The following is a 22,281-nucleotide window of genomic DNA, read 5'->3' on the forward strand; positions in this document are numbered from 1 at the left end:
ACCCCGGAGTTCCTGCCTCCTGATATTACTGCGGGGCGATCGAGATTGGTCACTGCTGTGGCAAGGTGTCCCGTTGCAAGACCAGCACCAAAGAATGTGACTAAAGTAAGTCCTTTTTATCCATGACATTCTTCTGATTTTCTCGCGTTTTGATCCCTAACTCCCTAACTCGTTTCTCACAATCGGCGATCCCCGATGACTCGCATGAGCCCACTGGTAAAGGACGAAAATGAATGGAGCTCAGTGACAGGCAGGCTTGGGTATTTGTTCATATTTTTAATGACGTTTTGACGTTTAAAGTTGATTATTTGCGATCGCAACAAGTGGTTGCAACACATTTTGAGAATATGGAAGATTGTTATTGAAAAGGATGCTAGTTCTGAGGAAGAAGGAAGGATCAATAACAATGTCTGGTATGATCTTGGTGTAAATCCCCATACTGGAGGCAAGAAAACAATGCATATGTTATTGACATGACCAAACAGTATCACATTTTGTTAAGATCAACACAAAATATTGAACCTTATGCTTTATAGTCTGCACTTTGCTGCAGTTTTTCCTCATGTCATCCTCAGTCTTCCTTCAAATGCAATTGGTGTGTCATTTTTGCTTTTTAGTACATAGTACACTACAATATATAGATGCAATGACCCAAAAATATTTATTTGTCCTGATTTTCATTGTAATATTGGAGGGATACATGAAAAAAAAAATGAGATTCAATGTTATCATACCCTGTTCCTAAGCAATGAGGCCAAAATGGTAACATTCTTGTGACATTTGAGTATGCACTGCAAGATATGGAGAAGCAAAAACACTCATTTCAACCTCAGCTAACATTGTTCCTGTATCTTAACGCCTGGTGTTTGCAGAATTTTTCTTCACATTCATGTGCTAAACTTTGCCTCAGCCTTGTTGTACATCAACAACACACATCAAGTCTCCATATCTGAGGATGGACGCGGAACACCAGGAGACTCTCGGCAGGTGGGACGGCCTGACCAGCCGGGACGCCGGCTCCAGGTCGAGCGCCATGGAGCAAATCTGCCAAGAGGTCCTGATGAAAGTGGAGGCGATCGGGCCCAAACCGCCGGTCTCGCCTTCACTGCCATCAGGATCTCCGCTCAGCAGTGACCTGAACGACATCCTGGCCCACCTCCTCATGCTCACCAAGCGATGTCCTTTCGAAGACGTGAGGGAACGCAGCGTCCGACTTCTTCAGGCCGTCCAGGTAGGAGGGATTTATTAAGTCCTGTTGTCTCCAAAGCGTGCATGCTATTGATCTGCTGCCATCTGCCGCCTCCTCATAACCATTCAGCCTGTTCAAAACCACGTCACGCTTTGTCAAGTGGATTAATGTCAATGACACCACTTGACCGGCGCTATTTTATTAAATGATCAATGCTATTGATTTGCAACCCATGTATTTTCCATTGGCAAAATAAGTCTGGGTTCCAAACGTGCCATTTCAATTAGGCTCCATTTGGGGGTAATAAATAAATAACTGCATTGTTGAATACCAATGGAAAATAACTTAAAAAAATAATCGTAATAATCCACCGTGTATTGTTTGAGCCCCCTATTGTTTCCACATGAATGAACTGCCACATGACAGGTAAGCACAGGACCCCCTGGTTCTCTATGTTTTATTGTTACAATGTATAATTTTTGGGGGGCATTTTATTCTTCAAAATAGTAGAGCATACTAACTAACTTCCATTGCCATTCATAGATATCTAATCCATTTGAACTGGAAAGACTGGCAGTCCAGTTCAGATGGATTGGACGCCCATTTGATGTCAAAAGCAGTGAATGAGTTAAGAACCACTAAATACTGTTTGTTTTTTTATAACTACATGGCGCATAAACGGTGCAATGTGAGTGGACTTGTTTATTGGAAATATTCCATAACACTTTGAGGAGAGAATTCCATAGCGGGCTCATCATTGGAGATTTACGATGTCATTTAGCTTATGTTTAACTAGCTTTCACCATAACTACAAACTATCAACTTAAATGAGTCTCGCTACTGTATACGATTTGGTTGTTTGTTTTTCAATGGGGTTGAGATGACGACTGCACAGTCATACAATGTCATATCCAGAGAGAAAAATTCATATGAATATACCAAGATTAAAATTGAGCTATTACAAGGTTAACATCAAAATATGTTGAACTTTAAATAATAGACTATACTATTACAAGATGTCAATACTGGGGACCTATAAAGACTGCGCCTGCTATGAATCCCTCTTTTTTTTGCAGGAGTGTTTTTGGAAGTTGGAGGATAGGGGCAGAGGGATGAAAGAGGGAGAAAGCTGCTTTGCAGGTTTTAGGCGTACGCTGCAGTACACGCCGTCTGGTATTTTTGAATTATGTTAAGCTGTAGTTGTCCAGGGCTTGCCAAAGGCTGCTTTTTATGGGCCCACTGTTGCATCTCTTATGGATGAGGTCTTACAGTTGAAGACCCTAAATCCGCGACTGACCCTCCCTCTCTTTCCCTCTCTCTCTCTCTTGATCTCACACATACAGTATAGTACACCTTTTCTGACATTTGTCAGAAATGGCGGTGGGCTTTAGCAGGGAGGGGGGGCTCTCGGCTCAGACAGATCTTTAATGCCTTTAGATCCTCAGAAGACCGAAGCTCTAAAGCGGGGGTACAAGTGATAATCGGGCTGAATTTGAGGAGTTTCCTTGCTTCTGATCAAAGTCAGCCAAATACACTTTTCTATATATATATATATATATATATATTTTAGCTTCTATTACATTTCTTAATCAAAACTAATGACTATTTGAGCTATGTTTTGTTATATTGTCATAGATGGATCATGTGGAAATGAAAAATTCACAGAATATTATGTAATCTATTGCTGCTTAACCCATTTGCCACATGACAGGTAAGGACAGAACCTCTTTGTTTTAAATCATTTAAAGGGAATGAGAGGAGTCACTCTGATTGGTGGCGAAAGGAGACTACTTATAAAACCGTCAAAAATATTGAGCAGCTTTTTTGTCTTTAGCTGGTGGAACTCCCATGATTATTTGAGCATGACTGGAATTTTTCGTCGCACGTACAACCACTTGCTAGGTCTCTGTTACCAATGAAAAAAATGCAAATGGCAGAACAAGCAAAGCTCTTCAACATTGGCAGTTGGCTTTTACACAGTATGACACTCGAGCTCTTTATAATCACTGTACAAGCTGTGACGGCTGTTGGAGCAAATTCAGATTTGGAAAATTTGATTTATCCCCGTGACAGTGATCTCTTGAGCAGGGGATGGTGCAGTGTTAAGAATGAGCCCCATGAGCTAAGGGTTATTGGGTCAAGGCTGAAAATAGGGATCTATGTGTGGATGTGGGGAGGATCGGATTTGGTTCCCATGGGATGTTCTGGTGCATGTGTGTGTGTGTGTGTGGTGGGGGGGGGGGGGGGGGGGGGGGGTTGTAAATGCACAACTGTGCATGCATATCGGGAGTTTTGTCAGCACAGGAAAATAAGGGGGTCATCCAAGAGGGCTCATATAAGTTCTTGTGTCAAGTCATTGAGTGAATGCAAATGGACAAGACAAGATCTACTTAGTGATTTTTTAGTTAGATTTTTTCTGTAACTTTTTACATATAAATCTATCTCTGATAATATTAGGGGACTGAGTAATAGTATTATAGTTAGATTTTATCTTGATTTTTTTCTTTTGCAAATATTACCTTATGTATGATAAAGCAGTCTTTTCTTTGTCATAATACTACAACTATATTTACCTAATATACATTTTTATCATCATCATAACTGAAAATCAGGCCAATCATCTGGGATAGCCTTATATTTGATCAAATTATACTAGTAGTTATTTTTTTCATATAAAATAATTTCACTTTAAATACTTCTGATGCATTCACCTATCATTATTAATATTTGCTTTAACATTCTCTCACTCTCTTAGTATCACCTTGTTTTTTCATTTTTTTCCTTAAACCTTGTTTTTCAGACTCTGTTCAAATTCAAATAGAAACGCAAGATTACCGGGAGCCGTACACATAACCACAATGCAGCGCAAACACACTGAATCCAAAACACACATTCACCAAACAAAAATCAACAGACGCAATTGTTCGTATCCGCGTGGGTCTATGAAGGGGTGGGCAGACTCCATCACCCGGTCACCATATTCCCTAGGCGGGATGAAAGAAGTCCAGTCTCGGGGTTGCTTCAAACACACAGTGAGTGGCTTCTTTGTATTATGCAATTGCACCATTGTGTTATCCCTCTCGTCTCTCTTGAATTAGCTCTCAAATGGCTCTTTCACTTTACATTACACCCCTCGCACAAGGGACAATTGGAAATGGATTGATCAGAGCAACTCAACATGCCACTTTATTACATTACATATTACCCATAATGGTTTCTTGCCTGCTAATGTTCTCATGCATTATTCAACACAATGCTTATGTTTGTGCCTCTTATTTATTCAAACGATTGTACAGTCAACTCAAAGTGATGTTTATTCATTTTCTTGCTATATTCCAGTTCCATTAAGTGCTACAGAAAATGGACCGTTGCCTACCATACAATGCACTTTATTTATTTTTGACACCACATTAGTTTCCTCACTGTGGTTGTTTTATCGCCCAAACAAACACTCATGTGTCACTAATTACAAAGAAGCGGCCTTCCCAGAACAATCTAGAACACATTACTTTGTCCTCCCGCAAGGCTTTGTCCCATACCTGCGACGCAGTCACATTGTTTTTCTTTGGACAATGACTCACAAGTAATTATTGATTATGACACCTACAGTAGGAAGTTGTTGACATTGTGCAACATTAATTGTTTTGCTACTCAAGGATTCTGTTGATCCAAGGTTGTCTAAACTTATTTTTTTCCAAGAGCTGCTTTCAAATAAGTCAAACTCACATGCATGGGCTAACTTTAAATCTTTTCACTTTTATTTAGTAAATAGACAATCAGGATTGGGTTAAACTTAACAAGATAAGGTTTTTACAATGTATTTTTTAGTATTAAATATTGTTGGGCTTGATGGATTGCTGCTAGCCCTTCAAAATATACAAATAAACTCTGCACTTTTGCCTTTGAATCAGAAAAACAGCTTTTATTTAATACACAATTTCTCATTCACAATATAACTTTCATAAACCTATTTATTTTATTTTCAGTCTTGGTTTACTTTTTAAGCCATTCTACTTGAATTATTACATCCATGAGTATGCTGCCCATCTATTGAGCGGTGCTGTTTTACTCCAGTCAAGTCAGAAGGGGGGGGTTTGATGGGGAAACGGAGGGGGGGAGGGGGTGCAGAGCCTTGTGGTCTACACAGATCTGCTTGGATTAGAAGAGATCTCAGCAGAGCGGGTCACACAAATTGTACAACGAGGGGGAGAGAAAGCTCCACAAGCAGCAGGCGCTGACCTTTGGCACAGTGGCTGTACTGTCAAATATTGTGGGGATATGGAGGATGTGATAGAATCGTAAAGCTGGGAATATGTGTGTGTGTGCGCCTTTCGATTGGCAGCTGTGACTCAAGTGAAGCGCCACACCGCAGACCGTCAACCTAGCTCAGGTTTTATTGGAATCTTTGGATTCTGCTTGTAATGTTTTCAACTATCATGCTGTGTAGTAAATGTGCAGTAGGCAGTATAATTTCTCCAGGTTACTTTAGGACAAGAACCATGATGTTACACACTGGATTGCTTCCCATTGCAATTTCAGGGCTTATAATGTCCACTAACTAATTTTCACTGTAACAAACACATAATTTATCCTTTTATTTATATATATTTCTACTGTAGGTCATGTCAAAACCAACACACAATGCCCCCTAAGAAGGTAGACAAAGCCAAATAACCATCCTAACATCAGCACCATACACTGGTGATTGATTTTTAGTTTTAATAGTCTTACTTGAACCTAAAATATTCATTTTTTTTGTTATGAGAAGGAGCCTGAGTACCCCGAAATGAATAAACGACTTAATTAGTTAATCCAAGCGGTCATATCCATATTGAAGACGCAATAGTATTTTTTTTTCAGTGCAAATAAATCAGTTTAGCTGAATTCATGTCATTTTCTCAAGGAGCATTGCCTTTTAAAGCACATATACCATCCCAGAGGGGGATTCAGCACCACAGACAGATCCACCCCCCAACCTCAAAACCAATACTGTATGCATAGAAAGAGCCTATACAAGGAGGGGGGGGCATGATGGAATTGTGTGCATCTAGGTCACTGTCAATCCGCTAAGCCTGAATAAATCATATAAAAAAAAAAGACGGCCTTGTTTGCTTTTAGTCGTGATTACTATTTAAAACATCTACATATTTGTTAAGCCAGTCTCCTAAACTACCAAAACATTTGAAGACCGCATTATTCTTGGCGCTGAGGGAGGGATGGGTTCACGTCGAGTTTGGGATTTTGTAGAGTGTTAGCAGTCGCCATGGTACCAGTGACATAAAGTGCATTGCCACGGTGGGGGTGTTGGTTGGCTGGTTGGCACTGTTACTTGATGGTGGTTATTTGTAGCCCTGCAATTCAGCAAATGGAGAGAATGAAAAATCTTGAGAGTGGAAATTTACGGTTTGGCATTGAAGGGAAAACAGGTGAAACTCTCCGAAAAAAATGAAGCATCTGCTTGTCATTACGGTGAAGTAAACACCTGAATAGTTTTGGAATGTCTTCTTTACTCATTGCTGAATATGCTTCTTTGAGTGAGTGGTTATTTACATACTAACAACCCCATATAATGAGATTGGCTCTATGGATAAAAAGCACCACTTTCAACTTCACTTTTAGACTTTTTAGAAACATCCACTTCCCACACTCCCCCTGCTCCATGATAGTTTTGGCACGAATCCCCCCCTCTCTGGGCAGGCAGCCATATTTTTTTGGGGGGGAAACTGGGCACCTGATACTGTTGACATTTTCATTTTATTGTACATTAAAAAAAATGTGTCAGCATACGTTTTGCTGGATGCTCAAATTAACATGACATGACCGCTCAGTCAACTCAGAAAAAAATAAATAAATGTGGCCAATTGACCATCCTCATTTTCTAACCCACGTGTTAACATTTAAGTCGGTTTTAAATGTCTGGTTCCAGTTGATTAAATGGCCGTTCTTGAGTGCACAAAAGTGTGTAGGAGAAAAGCGAGTACAGGGCGGTGTTGAATAAACAAGTCTCTCTGATATTTATACAGCAACCCTCAGATGAAATTACATTCTTTGAAAATGATTTATCACCCTCTAATGCTTCAACAGTAAAGACTTTTCCTAAGAATGCATTAAATCCTCCTTTTTTTGTTGGTTTTAACGCTGCCTGTAGAAACCCAAGCTGGCATGATCATAAATCATTTGATATGGTGGCTTTCCACGGCACAACACATTAACATCTTCAAGTATTCTCCACCATCACCTTCGGGCTTGACGTGAATCACTTTTATCGACTCATCGCAAGATTTCGAGCCGTCGTTGCATGAAAACCGCAGACGCGGTAAATAACATCAATGATGGTTGGATTTAAGGCCTCCATTTCCAGGGCTTTGGCAAGCATTAGGGACATGCTTTATTGGGATACTAATGGAACGGAGCCATTATTAATGTTGTTAATCACACCTGAGAACGGCGAGTTTTGGATGTGGTGGCATCACGTTACCCCCCTGCACAGATCGCACTTGTAGTTAAATTTAGCTGCTTTGGCATTTGGCCATGTTACAATAGCTGTGAGCATTAGTACATGGTACTTCAACAAGGTTTTACGTGCACATAAATGGTTCTACAATTATTATGTTTTTACATTATTTTATGACATGTTACCGTTTAGTGTGTTGTTAATGGTTTGGCTTCTCTCTTGGTTGCTTGTTCACAGCTCTTAGTTTTATATTTTAATTTTTTAATGAAATAAGATGTCTGGGGTCGACCAGGATCAATCGGAAATATACTTTTTAACTGGAAAAATGGGTATCTGATGCATCTGGCTATAATATTTATGAGAGAGAAGTAATGGCTGAACTCAATGTGATCAACACAATCACTTTAGCCTTCATCTTCTTGCTCAGTATTCCTTTTGGCATGAGGCTCTTGAGCCGCTTGTGGCTCCCGGCTGAAATTAATGTGGCTTTTCGCTTCTTATCATATTATGAATATACTGTGGCTCTTTGCCTTGTTTCATGATTCTCTTATTTTTATTATGTCTTAAAACACTGAAAATTCATCAGAGCACCAATAAAATCAAATAATTATATATATTTTTAAATCATTTGGCTAATTGGCTTTTTATGCTGTTTATGACGTAAGGTGTACGTTTTAGATTCTCACTGTTTAACATTTTGGCTCTTTATGGCTAACTAGTTCCCCACCCTTGTTTTAATGCCTCAACTAAATGGACATTTTTTCTGCCTGTTGCAATTACCGTTGCAGCCACATGAGGACACTCTGAGCCCACGCTCTGGTCCCTTGCAAGTCTTGTTGGGGGTGAAAATTTTCCATGCACTGGGCATGAATGTTTGCAATGCACCGCATGATTTTTATATTTTCCTTTTGCCCTGGTCACTGGGCTCTCATCCAGCTTGTGTGTGTGTTTATGTGTGTGCTGAATGTCTGCTGATCTACCTTTCCAAGTGTGTGTGTGTGTGTGTGTGTGTGTGTGTGTGTGTGTGTGTGTGTGTGTGTGTGTGTACTGTATTCATGTTTACATGTCCAGAGAGATTTATAACAGGCAGCATACAGGATTTTAGTCATCCGTGGATCAGGCCACCAAATCTAGCCAGGTGGCTGCATCCAATGTCGACGGGAACATAAATATATGGTTTTCTCAAAATGTGCAAGCTTTGCCTATGACCACGTCAGCTTAGGCTTGGGGGTCCCGTGTTGTTTCAGCATTTTGCTATTGTTTAGTCGCCGTGCTGTGCAGCCGAGTAGTTATTGTGCGCTTTTCTCGGGCTACATTGTCTCTGTGTACACCAGTGCTTGTTTATGTTACAGGCCCCTTCGTCAGAAGGCCGACAGATTTGCGCTACGGGACTGCAGCGTTCCCACAGTCGTTCACCTTTGACCTCAACTCTTGTGCTATGAAGGGCAACCTGTGTATGTGAGTGTGTGTGGTCGAGATGAACTAATGACAGTTACTCACAGTTGGAAAAATGTATTTGGTTATGATGCAGTTGCATCCCTGCATTTAACTTTGTATAAATATAGTGTTAACTGAAAGCCTATATGGCATTCCGAACCAAGATGATTGGCAGGCTGTAGATTACAGGTGTCCAACTCGAGGCACGAGGGCCAGATCATTTTAGATCAGACATGGGCAAACTATGGCCCGTGGGCCACATCTTTAGTCCTTTTTTCTGTTTATGTTTCATATGTACTGTTAACGGATGCACTTTTTTATATGTATCGTATCTTAGGCTGACCCGGCCCATCTGCCACATTTTTAAAGTCAATGTGGCCCCCGGGACGAAAAGTTTGCCCACCCCTGTTCTAAATAATGCAAAATATGTAAATTGTATGATTCTGAGTGCAACTGTATACACGTTGGTCCAATATTCATGGTTCCATTTGTGTTACACTCTTAAAAAAAATGAATATAATCTAAAATTATAACCACCATGAATATTTCAATACCTGTCAGTAAATGACGCGCCCACACAAAACGTGGATGATCATTTTCCACGATAAGTCTCAGTTTTTTTAATCTATTTATCACTTGTTTTGTTCTACTTGAGCACACGTGTATCGTGCCAAAAAACGTGTGCATAAAAAAAGAGGAAATGCTAACGCTCTTCCCTTTTTCTCAGTTGACAGTTCAACGTATTCAAATGTCCTGACTAAAACGGAAACTTTGTGCAAATCGGTTTGACCGCTGGTACTCCCTTAGCCTTCAAAACCTTTGACATCATGTCTCAACTGTTCTAATTGGGCGAACCAAAGCGTCGAGTCATGATGCCATCCATCAAACTTTACGGGTTTATTGTACCACCGTGGTGCGGCCACGCATTCCTCTTGTACGCATTACTGTACAGTTTCACGTGCTGGTATTCTATGCATGTGTTGTTGTCATGCTTTGCTGACTTGCTCTCGAGTATGGAAGGTTACACAATGGATAGATTGCGTGCACTTGACGTTTAGGCTTGTCCAAGCCGTCTTCTAACTGAATTCTGCTATTGATATTGGCTTGTATAACGAACATCTCAGTCTTTGTCTTTATTGGCAATTGTTGTTGGCTATTTTCTGGTGCATTGATGACAACAGAGGGGTGTTATCACTTTGATTTTGTTTGTTAGAGACTGGAAAATAAATTCTTGGTACTGTGTTATAAGCCCGTTTTTCCTCGAAGTGAATTTTCAATCGCTTCAAAGTTTGTTATGGTTTTTGTAGTCGTTCTCTCTGTCTCTAATAATAAAGATGTTTTTTTTTTTTGTTTATACTTCATCGCTGAGGCTTTTAACTGAGAAGTGAAACAACAGATTGTTTCACAATTGAATACAGCAATGTCTTTGTTGTTGAGATTGTGGCAATAAAAACGCCCACCTACACATTTTTTAATGAAGTCATATTCTTTTATTTTCTTATTCGTATAACTTTGTTGACAAGGTGTTCATGATCCATGTACTGACTGTATGGGATTAGGGCTAAAACCCTAACTCAACCAGGCCACTGGTCTAATTATTGTAACCTTCTAGTACACCCATGTTGATGGTGATTAAAGAGGACCATGTTTCAAATCCCAATTTTAATCTTTTGGGTTGAAATAGCGATTTTACTGGAGTCTAAACTATATTCATCTCATTGTTCTAAATTCATGAAAGATTTTTTTGTTTAGACAAGTGAGGCATAAACAAGACTTCGAAACTCCTGCAGACTGTTGGTGATTATTTTTCCAAACTTTTTGAACTACAAGAAGCAGAAATAGTTGAGAAGTAGAGATTGGCTGCACTACTCTGAGAGACATTTCTAGGTCACGCCGAGATCGATGAGAACAAACTTTTCAGTGTGGTTTGTTAATAGTCTGTTCTGGCTAGTTTCCAAACACTTGGCCTCTTCCTTTTGTACCTCGCTAGGCATCTCGTCGTGCTGAAGTAGAGTTAAAGCCTGCAACACAAAATGTACACAAACGTTTGAGTCAGATGGTCGACTAATTTTCTTTTTATGTCCATATTTAAAAAAAAAAATGCTCTTAAGTCAAGACATTTGTATTTCAAGGTACCACTCTATATCCATCACTGTCATTCAAGGGGTCGCCTTGGGATATCACTCAGCGACTCACTTTCCAATGTTCATTGGCCCGATTCTCACAAGCGTCAAAGGGCCCCACTGGCTCACTTTTTGTCGCTTGACGTCAGGCTGGGAGGAAAGGGGAAGGAAGTGTATATAGAACCCTTACCGTATACTCCACGCTGTACTAGGGGAAAGTAAACATCGTTGATAACTTATGTAACACTTCTCTTCCATGTCTAGGCAACAAGTACAGGTGTTGTAAGGCGTACTGAAAGAAGAGCTTGTGATATATTACCCTTACCGCTTAGCAGGAGAAATAGGTCAATTTCTTGCAAATTATGATGTGAACACTCAACTGTTCTCTTTTTCTGGCACAGAATGCTTATTGGCCATCTGGTGTTTGGTTATCTTTATGGAGGCTTTGCTTATTTTCCTTTGCAGACGTTCAAGCAGGCTTTGTTTGTTTGTCTTTTTATATAATGAGCTATACTAAGACGCTCAGTCTATATGCGGGTTGACAGTGTATTTATTGCTGAAAGTCAATATTTGGTTGGAAATCGTTGCTAGTGGAAGATGGATATAGTGCAGTAATATATTTATGGAATCTTTTTTTAGTGGATGTTGAAAGATTTTATGTAACTTGTGTTCTTTCACGTTTTATAATGAAGAATTTGACCATAGCCAAAAGCCAAGAGAGTGGCATTAGGCATTTTTAGACTTAAGTGCACCCTATGTGAGCAAATTTGTGCTGTGTTGTGTTTATAACAGTTTATTTTTGCTTAATAAGGGGATTTGCAATCATTAATAAGGGGAGCAATTGGTTGACAGGTATGGAATTTTGTTTTTGTGCTTGTGGTGAAAAGATTTTATAACGGGACCCGAATATGGGTCATCCAGGAAAATTAGGTTTTATTGAACCAAAGAACCTCTGCGAAATGCCACACATAACTGTGTGTTTCGGAATATGCTCGTGTAAAAGTGAACATCCAGCTGAGAAGTTCTATCCAAACATTTTGTCATTGCGCCACTCTTCATCTCTGACGTTTATACTTCAACCACATGCGAAGAAAGCAAAGACTGCATAGAATTTTACTTCTTAGTTTTGACTCGCAGTCACAAAAACAAAATCGGCCCCTTTAAACAAAGGCACGTGAAGTCGTAGCAGCAGCTAGAGTGACAAAAGCCAACAATGATAGACAGGTGAAACCAAACACTTTTTATTGTCTGAGCCTTTATTTTGGACTGCATTTGTCATTGTGCAACTCCATTTTGGCTCCAAAAACAAGCCATGGATGCTTTCTTTGTGCAATTTGTTTCAGCAGAGACCGATTGGTGCATCGTTTTTTCCCAAGGATGCTCGAATCTTCATGAAACCGCCCAAAAAAAACAAGGTTAAGAAAGTGTCAGCCTCAATGCAGGATTATCTGCGCTATAGCCCTCGTGTTGTTTACTGCTAGGTGTCCTGTTTGCACTGGGACACAGTTGTTCCCTCACTGCCAAGCCTCCACACCCTGTGACTAGCATTAATCAGGACACACACACTTGTGTGTGTGTGTATCTGAAATCTGAGTGAGGGAGGATGTGAGCTGTTTACGCGCAAGAAACAAAGTGTGCTCTGTGTTGTTTTTTTTAATGTCGGAGGACAAGGGGTTGGGGGGTAGCAAGATAGCGATAAAAAGCATGCGAATGTTGTGCGTACTTTTGTGTAATTCGGTGTACACACTGTATATACGCACGCACACACACACACTGGGGAAATTGAGATGGCCCCCCACCTAATTGCGGGCAAGCACTCAACCTATTAATGCCTCACCCAGCCTCCTCTTTACTTCCCCCATTCATCACTGAAGAGTGAGAAAAAAAACAGGACGCAGCAAAACAACAACCACCGTTAACAGCAGGCAAGTCGATTTCTGATTGGACGTCCCCGACAGCCGGGCCGAGTCGCTATTGGCGGAGAGCGACACACCTCCAAATCTGTTTATGTGCAGCTTAAAAGCAAAGGAGGGGCTTTTTTTAAGGAAGTCAGTTCAGAAGGGAGGGGCTGCTGGGGTAGAATATCTGCATAACATTCATTGGAGCTTGTCCATATACTTCTAGGAAATTTAGCTTGTTTATTTGCTCTTGTTGTGCGTGCTTTTATTTTAATCTCTGGATCTCGTTATAGTGCCAATGCACTCTACGTTTGGCACCGCCTTGCCTCACCATTCCTAAGAAAATGCTTTGGGCAAGAAAAACAACACAACTAGATTTTTCTCTTGTTTCTGCAGTTGTGGCCTGTCTTTGCATGTGCCACTTTATAATCAACAGCATGCTTCTCATTGCTGTTAAATATATACACACTCAAATGAAGGCTGCTTTTGAAATATAGTTCTTTGCCACCAGACAGGTGTCTTTTGATGAGCCTTGTTGTTTTCCCATCCTAAAGGAAGTGGGTGTCTGTGAGATGTTTTTGTCTGCATGCAGAAAATATTGTTATAAAGCCACAGGTGAGACCCATAGTGCCGATTATTATTGTTTTTCTTAGAGGCGCTTTGCTTTTATCGTTGTGGAAATCAACTTCTCCAAAGCCCTTTGGTGGGGGATGAATCATAAGCCAGGTTTCACAACAAGGCAGCAGAGATCACGAACGTCGATCGAGCTTGGCTTTCTTGTTTCTTCCACACGACGTGTAGGCGGGATGGCAATAACTAGCTTTGGAAATCAAAGGGCATTTAAAAAAAAAGAATTCAATAAGGTGGAAAACATTATTTTAGGAGTTATATTCAAGTAAAACTCATAGATTCACTCGACTGTGAAATTTCTTTTCTATAACTCAAAGTCACATTTTTTTCATAAATTGGCTGCACCTCCAACAAATACTCATTTTTCTCTTTAATTTATATTATTATTCAAGAATCAGTTACGTTAACAGGTGCCTATTGAAGATGAATCAACAGGTTGGCATGGAAATCCATATTGACTTTATAATCATGTAAACCTTAAGCTTTTAACAGTTTTCCCCCTCTAGCAGATAGTCTGGGCCTTGTTTACTTCTTCTTTTGGCACCTTTTGAACACTCTGAGGCAAAAAAACAGTCTCAACACTGCTCAAGAAGGAATCTCTTCTTCTTTAGCTGTGGTTGCTGTCGACATGCATGATTTGATGGTCTTAATGACTTTTTGCTTTTTAATGAAATCTTAAAGAAGTGTTTCCTTTAACAACTTTTGTCACAGTTGTTTTCCAAGGGGTGGATACTGTTAGTTTGATAGCTTTTATAAGGTCTATTTGAGCAGTGGTAAGCTGCCCTTTGGCAGTTTTATGCCCCTTGTTAAAAGTTCAGCATAGCTGTATCATCTGCTGCCTGTTAACCATCCCCTCGCTCTGTACTTTAAGTAAATATTGCTGGTTGCCTACTGCTTAGGCGTTTTTAAAAAGGTGCTTCCAAAAAAAATGGGGTGCTGGAAGGTGGGATTGACTTCAAGTGCAAGTTTGAGTCATGAGACATGTTATTGCAAGGAGGGCCTGGCCCTTTTTCTCCCAAAGCACAATTGTCTGCTTATGTCACATTTGTTTGTCTTCACTGTTGCGCTCATCCGTTCTTGTGTTGATGTTAGATCACGGCCCGGGACCAGATTTTCCTCCCTCACCTGTGCCCACAATAAACACACGAGAAGGTAAAATGTTAGAGGAGAATTGCTGACCAATACAAATCTTTGATAAGTAGTCTTAGAGGATACAATTCAAGCCTTGTCTACATGTACCAAAGTTTATTTTTAAGAAGCAAAGGTATTTTTTTAGGATTTATGGAGGAAATGGGTGTGGCCAGATTATGGCAGTTTCAAACAAGACACCTTGGGGTTTAAATATTTCATAATCAGCATTTCTTTGGACTTTATTTTTCCTGATTTTTAACATGGATGCACTTTTCCACCACCAGATTTGAGATTACATGATGGGTAAACAAACACATGATTCAGTGGGCATCTGTGTGCACGCATGGCAACTCATCATCACCACCCCCGCAGCATTCTGTTGCTGATTGACATGTTGTTCACGCAACCGTGTTAACCTATATGTCTTATAACTCAACACACATCAACGTTAGAACACACATCATCATGGTGATACATTCTAAGTGAGAATATAAATAGCATACCTTAAGCAAGCATTTCCAGAGGGATTTTATCTGTTTGATTTGCCAGTCTCATGATCTTAACGATACATTGTTTTTTAGAAGGTGGATTCGTAAATCCATGAACATTCTTGCAGCTGGGTCAGTTCACCCAGCACAGAAAGGTTACAGCATTAACACATTGGTACGTGCCGTACAAGTTACAGGTGGTTAAGAACGTGCGCGGGCTGGATTTGAACAGTTATGTAAGATTAATTTCAAGGCATACAATCAAGCAACCTGTTCAGTCTTTGGGCCAATTGCTTCCATGTGTGTTTGAATCTGTTCCAAAATGACTGCGGTTAAGCCAGTGGACATTCACGTTTTTGTGGTCGAATGAGTGGACACTCAAAATGGTTTGTCTGCTTCATCCAAGCATTACAATAAATCCATTCAAAACAAACTGTTGAGATTATTTTTGAGGGTTTAAAAGCACTACGAACACACATAAGTCACCATTGCTTTGCCATTCTTCTGTTTTGAATGGATTTACCGTAACGCTTGGATTAAGCAGGCAAACTATTTTGAGCGTCCGCTAATTTGACCACCAAAACGTGAAGTCTGCAGGATTGCCCGCCGTTTCCAAACTGCTATGAAAAAACCTGTTGGATTTCCAGCGAATGGAAGGTTGTCGCTCTAATGTGTTGGGCAGCAGCCCACTGGTTCAAACTAGTTTGTCTGTTATTGTGGGCTTTATAGCTGCGGTCTAGCCACGAAAAGACGTGTAATAACAGACCTGGTGTAGAGAGGACGGGAAAGGAGCGGAGAAGTTTTTTCTTTTTTATTTGGATGGTGATTAGTTGAGGTGCCAGCGGGAAAAGATAATGTAGGAATATCAATGCCGACAAAGTTATGAGGGAAGGTTTTGTGAGGGTCTGAGAGGAAACAGGTCATGCTGTGCAAAACCCTGCATAGGAAGTATAAACAGTGGGTAAAAGGTTGCCTGAGCAGATTGAGGGAGTTTCAGTTGCAGCTGTTTGAGCTTTTTTACTTCAGTTTACCTTTATCTGGCCATGAAGATGGTACCCAGGCTTCTAGTATGGATCCTCCCAACCCCTAATACCCATTAAGTTCCAGATTTAAAAAATAATAGAACGATTATTCCATATCAAAGGATATTTTCAGGAATTTTGAAGCCCAAATGTCCTCCATTTTATGGAATGAATGATACAAAACACTATGGTTTGCTCAGTTTTCCTCACCAGAAATGCTGATTATCTCATAATTTGTTCTTTTAAAACATCAAGTCATTTTCTCTAAACTGCCCAGATAGTGTTTTCCCCTTTTTATTCTCACATGGTCTGATGGCGTGAGAGCAACAAACCTCTTCGCTAAGGCGGAGTTGTTATTGTCAGCAGCTGGCAAAGGGTTTTCCTGTCCGATCGGCCTAAATGCTGACCCTGCAAACCTGCGGCGCTCAGATTGAAATGAACAGTGAAGAGCATGGGGTCGCCCGGCAGTTAATCCTCCAGCAGATTGGTATGGACTGCAGTAAACTGTCGTAGGAGACCAAGAACAAACAATTTCTTCTTCTCTTACCTTGAGTGGCTGATACTAATGGACATACTGTACACAAATAGGGATGATGTGTGAAAACCACAGCAAGCTGGGTTAATATAACACAGTATAACCTGCAGCAGGTCTTGTGATTTACACCCCCCCCCCCCCCCCCATCCTTTTTAATTTGACCACCTCTGTCTTATGTAACCCTTGGGGCAAGAGTGCCTGTTACAGCAAGGTTTATTTCTGTTCTCTTGACGCTCCTGTGAAACATTCTGCATGGACTCCTTGTCCTGTTTTGTCATTGCAATTCTCCATCTTGACTGCATCTCGAATAGTTAGAACAAAAACACACTTGGCTGGGAACAGCTGACAGTCTTGGAAAAAGGAAAACCTGGTAGATAAGGAAGTCTTCAAGGGTTCTGTGTGAGATGACATTGCTTGGTTGAATGTTGTAACATTGGGAATTAAAAGGGAGAGGTCAGAAAACCCTTTTAGCTGATAGGATACAATGAAAAAGCCAGTGATAGAGTGGTTGTTTTTGGTAGACTGCCCTTGCAGCTGCTATAGACAAGGACCCCCAGTTCAACTCTTTAATGTACTTTACATTCTGATAAGAATTTTAGACGTTTTTGTCCCTGTTCAATAGAAGTTGCATCTCATTTAAAATGTTTACACCTGAGAGAATGTCAGGTATCTCAATACAATATTAATGTTATATAATAGTGTGTGTATATTTATGTATAAATATATACACAATAGTATTACCTTTTCATGAGATTGTTATGTGGTTCACTGCTAAACGTGCCGTAAAATAAAGTTCATGTACTTTTATAGGACTGTAAAAACTTTACCTCGAGTCATCTGTCCTTAACTATTAATCTGTCAATCATCTCTTTCTCCCCTTAACTACACAAACAGCGATATTCATCATCATGCCATTTACGTAATGTTTACTCAAAATTAAATTTGGCCGTCTTCACCGTCAACACGCTTTCACAATTGTTTGCAAAGCATAGAAAAAAAAGCTCATGCATGCACATACAAGCCATGATTTATCACCTATTATAATTTATGGCTTGAATTCTTTCTAACTAAATCGACATGTCCCTGTTTATCCCATTTAGGCACAAAGTGCATATTTTCTGTTAATTAAATCTAAGCACAACTAAAACAAAAACAATCTTACACACAATTGTACCCAGAGATTATAGGGCAAGTTTAAAAAAAAAAAAGTCTCAACTAAGCTTATTGTTAACTATAAGAGAAAATTGTGATTGATATCATTGTACTCTCAACGCCTATCTTGTGACTAGTTTAGCCTTTATACATCACCTAATTAGTTCTTATTGGGGGGTTTCATCATAGTTGTGAAGTGGTAGTCTAAAGTGTAAAAGGCCACGTGAATACATAGCATCATTAGTGCTTACATAGTATGTCCCAGGCAGTCTTCCAAAGTTAAGACTAAGTGTGTGTGTGTGTGCGTTCTGTCCTTCCATTTTTTCCTGTCTCCTTCCTGTTCAGATCCAGGGGTGTGTTTCGTTGACTTCCTGACCACTGTCAGGCTTCCTTCGGTTCTTCCAGCACAGTCAAACCTTTCTTTGTTTGCCAGTTCAGTTCATGTGTCTGTGATGAACATGACACACACACACATGAGTGGGCACAGGTGTGGACCAAGCTGCTTTGAGAAAAGTGCCTGCATTCATGTATACATGGAAATTAAACGTTTACAAAAGGTAAAGGGTGATATGATAAAAAAAACACTGTGTAGCTTTCCCAGATGTTGACGTCAGACCGTGAGAAACAGTGCGTTACCTATCAGCCGTCTGGCACACTTTGATTTTTCACTATCTTTGCTTTTACTTCCGTTCTTCTCTGAAGAAAACCCATGTCAGCAATTCCAAGAGGTCAAAAGACCATCAGTTCTGCCCCCTTTTGCAGTTGTTGTGATTATTTAGAAGCCCTTTTTTAAAGGCTTGATGAAATATCAATTTTCTTCTCCAGGACATTTGTTGTTGTTGTTCTTTTGATCATATTAAACCTGATTAGTCTCTGATAAAAATCATTTGATGTTCTGTAAACAGTTTGTCCTTCACTGGAATCACATGAAAAAACATTGTCTGTGCTTTTTTTTTTTATGCAACAGCACTACAGACTTGCTGATTGTATAAGGCCAAGTGGGCCAACATGTTCTTGTCCGTATCACTGTATTTTTTTATTTTTTTTTTACTTGGACCATTTGCTGGTCTGTCTGAGCTCACACGGCTGTTTATAACATGTGGACGTCATTTCCGTAGCAAGCCCTGAAAAGGGTAGTGACGGGGACCTGTCCTCTCTCAGTCCACTCCTCTTGAGAGCCACTTAAAGCAAAATATGCACTTTAATGCTGAAAACACGGACATGTCAGCTAAATTTAGACTGCAGCTGAAGTTCTGCATCCTAAATTTACTAATATTTCCGTTACCGGAGTACAAAAACAATCTGAAAATGTTTTTATGAACCCGGCTTACATTTCACTATTACATAAACAAAGGTTTTTAAGTTTTTCTCATTCAACTTAAAGCTGAAAAGTCTTAATACTTATGAACGGTGGGTGTAGAGTGACAAAGCAGATCTGCCTGATTATCCAACAACAAATGTAGGAATTCAAAAATGTAATGTGTGTTTCGAACTAGTGGTTTACATGACAACAACCAGTCGAAACATATCCTAAACATTTTAAAGGCTACCACAAAATGCTGTCAGAAGACATTTATTTCTCATTCCAAGAGATTGGTCAGACCTGCATGGAAGTCATGCTAACCTCACCACCGGAAATTTTGGTTTCAGGAGAATTTGATAAGGGAAAGCCTCAGATATGAGCTCGAAACCACAAGTCGTTGTAGCTTTTAATCAGCTGTAGAAAGTCACTGTAGTTCATGGAGCTCGGGAAATTACAGTTTGGAGTCTGGCAAAGGGGTTGGCCAAGCCATATTGAAGGCGTGGGGAGGTGAGGGGGTTGTACGTCATTCTGCAGTTACCACGGAGGGCCTTTCAGTTTTTTTTCTTCAACCATCTGACTACAGTTTGAACCGTAGCATCTGTTGCTTTGTGGGGGCCTGCTATTTATCAAGCTGCTGGTAGCCCATAGGGAAAAAAACATGGCGTACTATATAGGTTACCCCCTCCTTCCACGACCCTCCCTCCATTTGAAGACATGTTATTCAAAGCAGTGTTTTCACAAAACGACTAACGTGGGTTGGAGGGGGGTGGCTGAAAAGGGGGTTAACCTACAGTGGGATGGGAAACTAAAGATGGGATGTGGCCTGCAGTATTTCCTTTGGATTTTCTATAGAGTACATCAGGGTTTTTGTCTGAGCACTTGGCACTCGATACTGTTTTTCACGTCTGGCGGAATAGTTGAGTTCGGAGAGGCGGACTCATCCCCAAGCTTTTTAGGAATCCGGCTGCATATTCTTAGAAATATTTTTGGCGAGGAAAAGGGTTCATACTTATGCCTTAAGCGCTTTTAAGTTTTGTATGTCATAAAGTACGACATGTCTGAGTAATGACTAAGATCTTGATTACATCACCGCCAGGGTTGAATGTCAATTATAAAGTCATGTCGTTCTCAGTTTTTGTCACCTTTTTAACGATTCCGCACACGCGTGCAGAACCCGAGCCGCCTCCCTGGCGACCCACATTGTACGTCAGTTGGTCCCTCAGGCCTGCTGTCAATCCTCCTATCATGGGAATCGTCATTGTCCCATTGACAAAAACAGCTTTAATGGTAGTTTTCTTGGCTTGCTTCGTTAAAATAATACAAATTGACAATACTAAGAAAGAGGGAGAACGGAAATGTAGAGCTATTGATTGACAGAGAAGGTGTAAACACATTGACAGAAAAGACCAAAGGATACACATTTACTGGAGAGACCCAAAAGCTTACAGAATATGCCAGATGAATCGATGCTAACACATTGTACATCTCCAGTATTTCTTTTCAAGGTTAACCTCTACCGATGCAACTTACAAACACTTTGTCTTGGTAAAGGCCCACAACTGTTTACACATTGGATCCGTTCATGCAAAGTTGAGTTTTACATCTCTTTGCATTGCAGGTTGCTCGGGTATAATTTGTGTATTCCTACTTTCATCGAGTTCTTACTAATTTTGTCAATTTTAACAGTAATTATGCATTAAAAACGACAATGTTTTAATGTCATGCTTAGTTTTTCAACTAAGTGCAGAGCATTTTCTGCTACAATACTTGGGCATTGTCCCCTAATGTAATACTATTTATTATTTCACTTTAATTTAGGAGTTATGTATATAAAAAACAGTAAGCCCCTCCTCAAGCATATCCCCCTTGCTGTTAAATGTTCTAGATTCAAAACATTCACACTGAGAGGCATCAGCCGGTCAACAGGATATGAAACTGACCTTTCCTCTACTTTTTTCTCCTATTCCAGCCCTAAATCTGTCTCTGGCATGCATGTTTGTGCTTTTTTTCACCCGACTCGGCTGTGTTCGGCGTTGTGGTTTTGGGATTTTGACCAATACCCGAGTCTCGTCCCAGTTCCATTCCTGCCTCGTAACCAGGCGGATCGGCGACTAGGTTGTTTCCCTTTCGGGTATATGGCTGAGTCACTTTGGCAAAAGGTGTCCTCTAGTACATAAATGGACTCCCCTCCCTTTCCAGCTGATGTTAGTAGAAGGGAAGATGACCATCTGGTGCCCCAGTTGCCCAGTGACTGGACAACAGCCTCCTTTTATGGCACACTTCCACTGTGCATTGTTTGTATGAGACTGTTTGTGTCTGAGGTGTTCTTTGTTAGATTTTTCAAAGTGCATGAGGAATTGTGCACTTGCCTTTCTTCCTCTTCACATTGAAGTCATCTTCTCTTTTGTTTATGTTCGTCTGTGAAGTCCACATTTGTGCGTGTTCCTCTAGGAGAACCGAGTATTGTCTGAAGCCTTCCTGTGGGAGTCCCGTAGAGAACGCACCCCTTGGCGTAGAGCGATTCGTACGAGATCAATGTGTCAGAGACAACATAGGCCAGCTTTGGTGCAAGAACACATGCACGTTTTTCCTCTCCAGACACTCAAATAGGGCATGTAAGCTTCTTTTTTAAAGGCAAAATCAGCACTAAGAGCCAAAAATAAACACAAAATCTTCAAAAATTCCAATATTTATCTTTTGAGCTGCTATAGTTCTTGACATATATGACTATATGACAAATAACTATTTTTTTTACTATTGCAGCCAACCATTTCAAACAAAACATAACATAACATGCATGTCCAGTTAAATTACTTAATTCCAAAACACTACTATTTCACAATAATCGCATGCATTTGTTAATTAAATGGAGAAAGGCTTCATTGTTATTCTGTAGCTGAGTGAACCCTCACATGTTTT

The 22,281-nt window shown here is 40.2% G+C and overlaps 1 protein-coding gene across 2 annotated transcripts in view; it reads left to right on the forward strand.

Moving 5' to 3' along the window:
- Nucleotides 1-22,281, forward strand: part of sesn1 (sestrin 1) — a 36,099-nt gene continuing 13,818 nt past the window's right edge. For both annotated transcript variants that reach the window (XM_077711442.1, XM_077711444.1), the window contains exons 1-2: nucleotides 1-105; nucleotides 911-1,231. In XM_077711442.1, coding sequence (XP_077567568.1) covers nucleotides 956-1,231 — 276 coding nt within the window. In that variant the 5' untranslated portion in view covers nucleotides 1-105; nucleotides 911-955. The remainder of the gene's footprint in view (nucleotides 106-910; nucleotides 1,232-22,281) is intronic.

The sequence above is a fragment of the Stigmatopora nigra genome, unplaced genomic scaffold, assembly GCF_051989575.1.
Source record: "Stigmatopora nigra isolate UIUO_SnigA unplaced genomic scaffold, RoL_Snig_1.1 HiC_scaffold_26, whole genome shotgun sequence".
NCBI classification, from domain to species: domain Eukaryota; kingdom Metazoa; phylum Chordata; class Actinopteri; order Syngnathiformes; family Syngnathidae; genus Stigmatopora; species Stigmatopora nigra.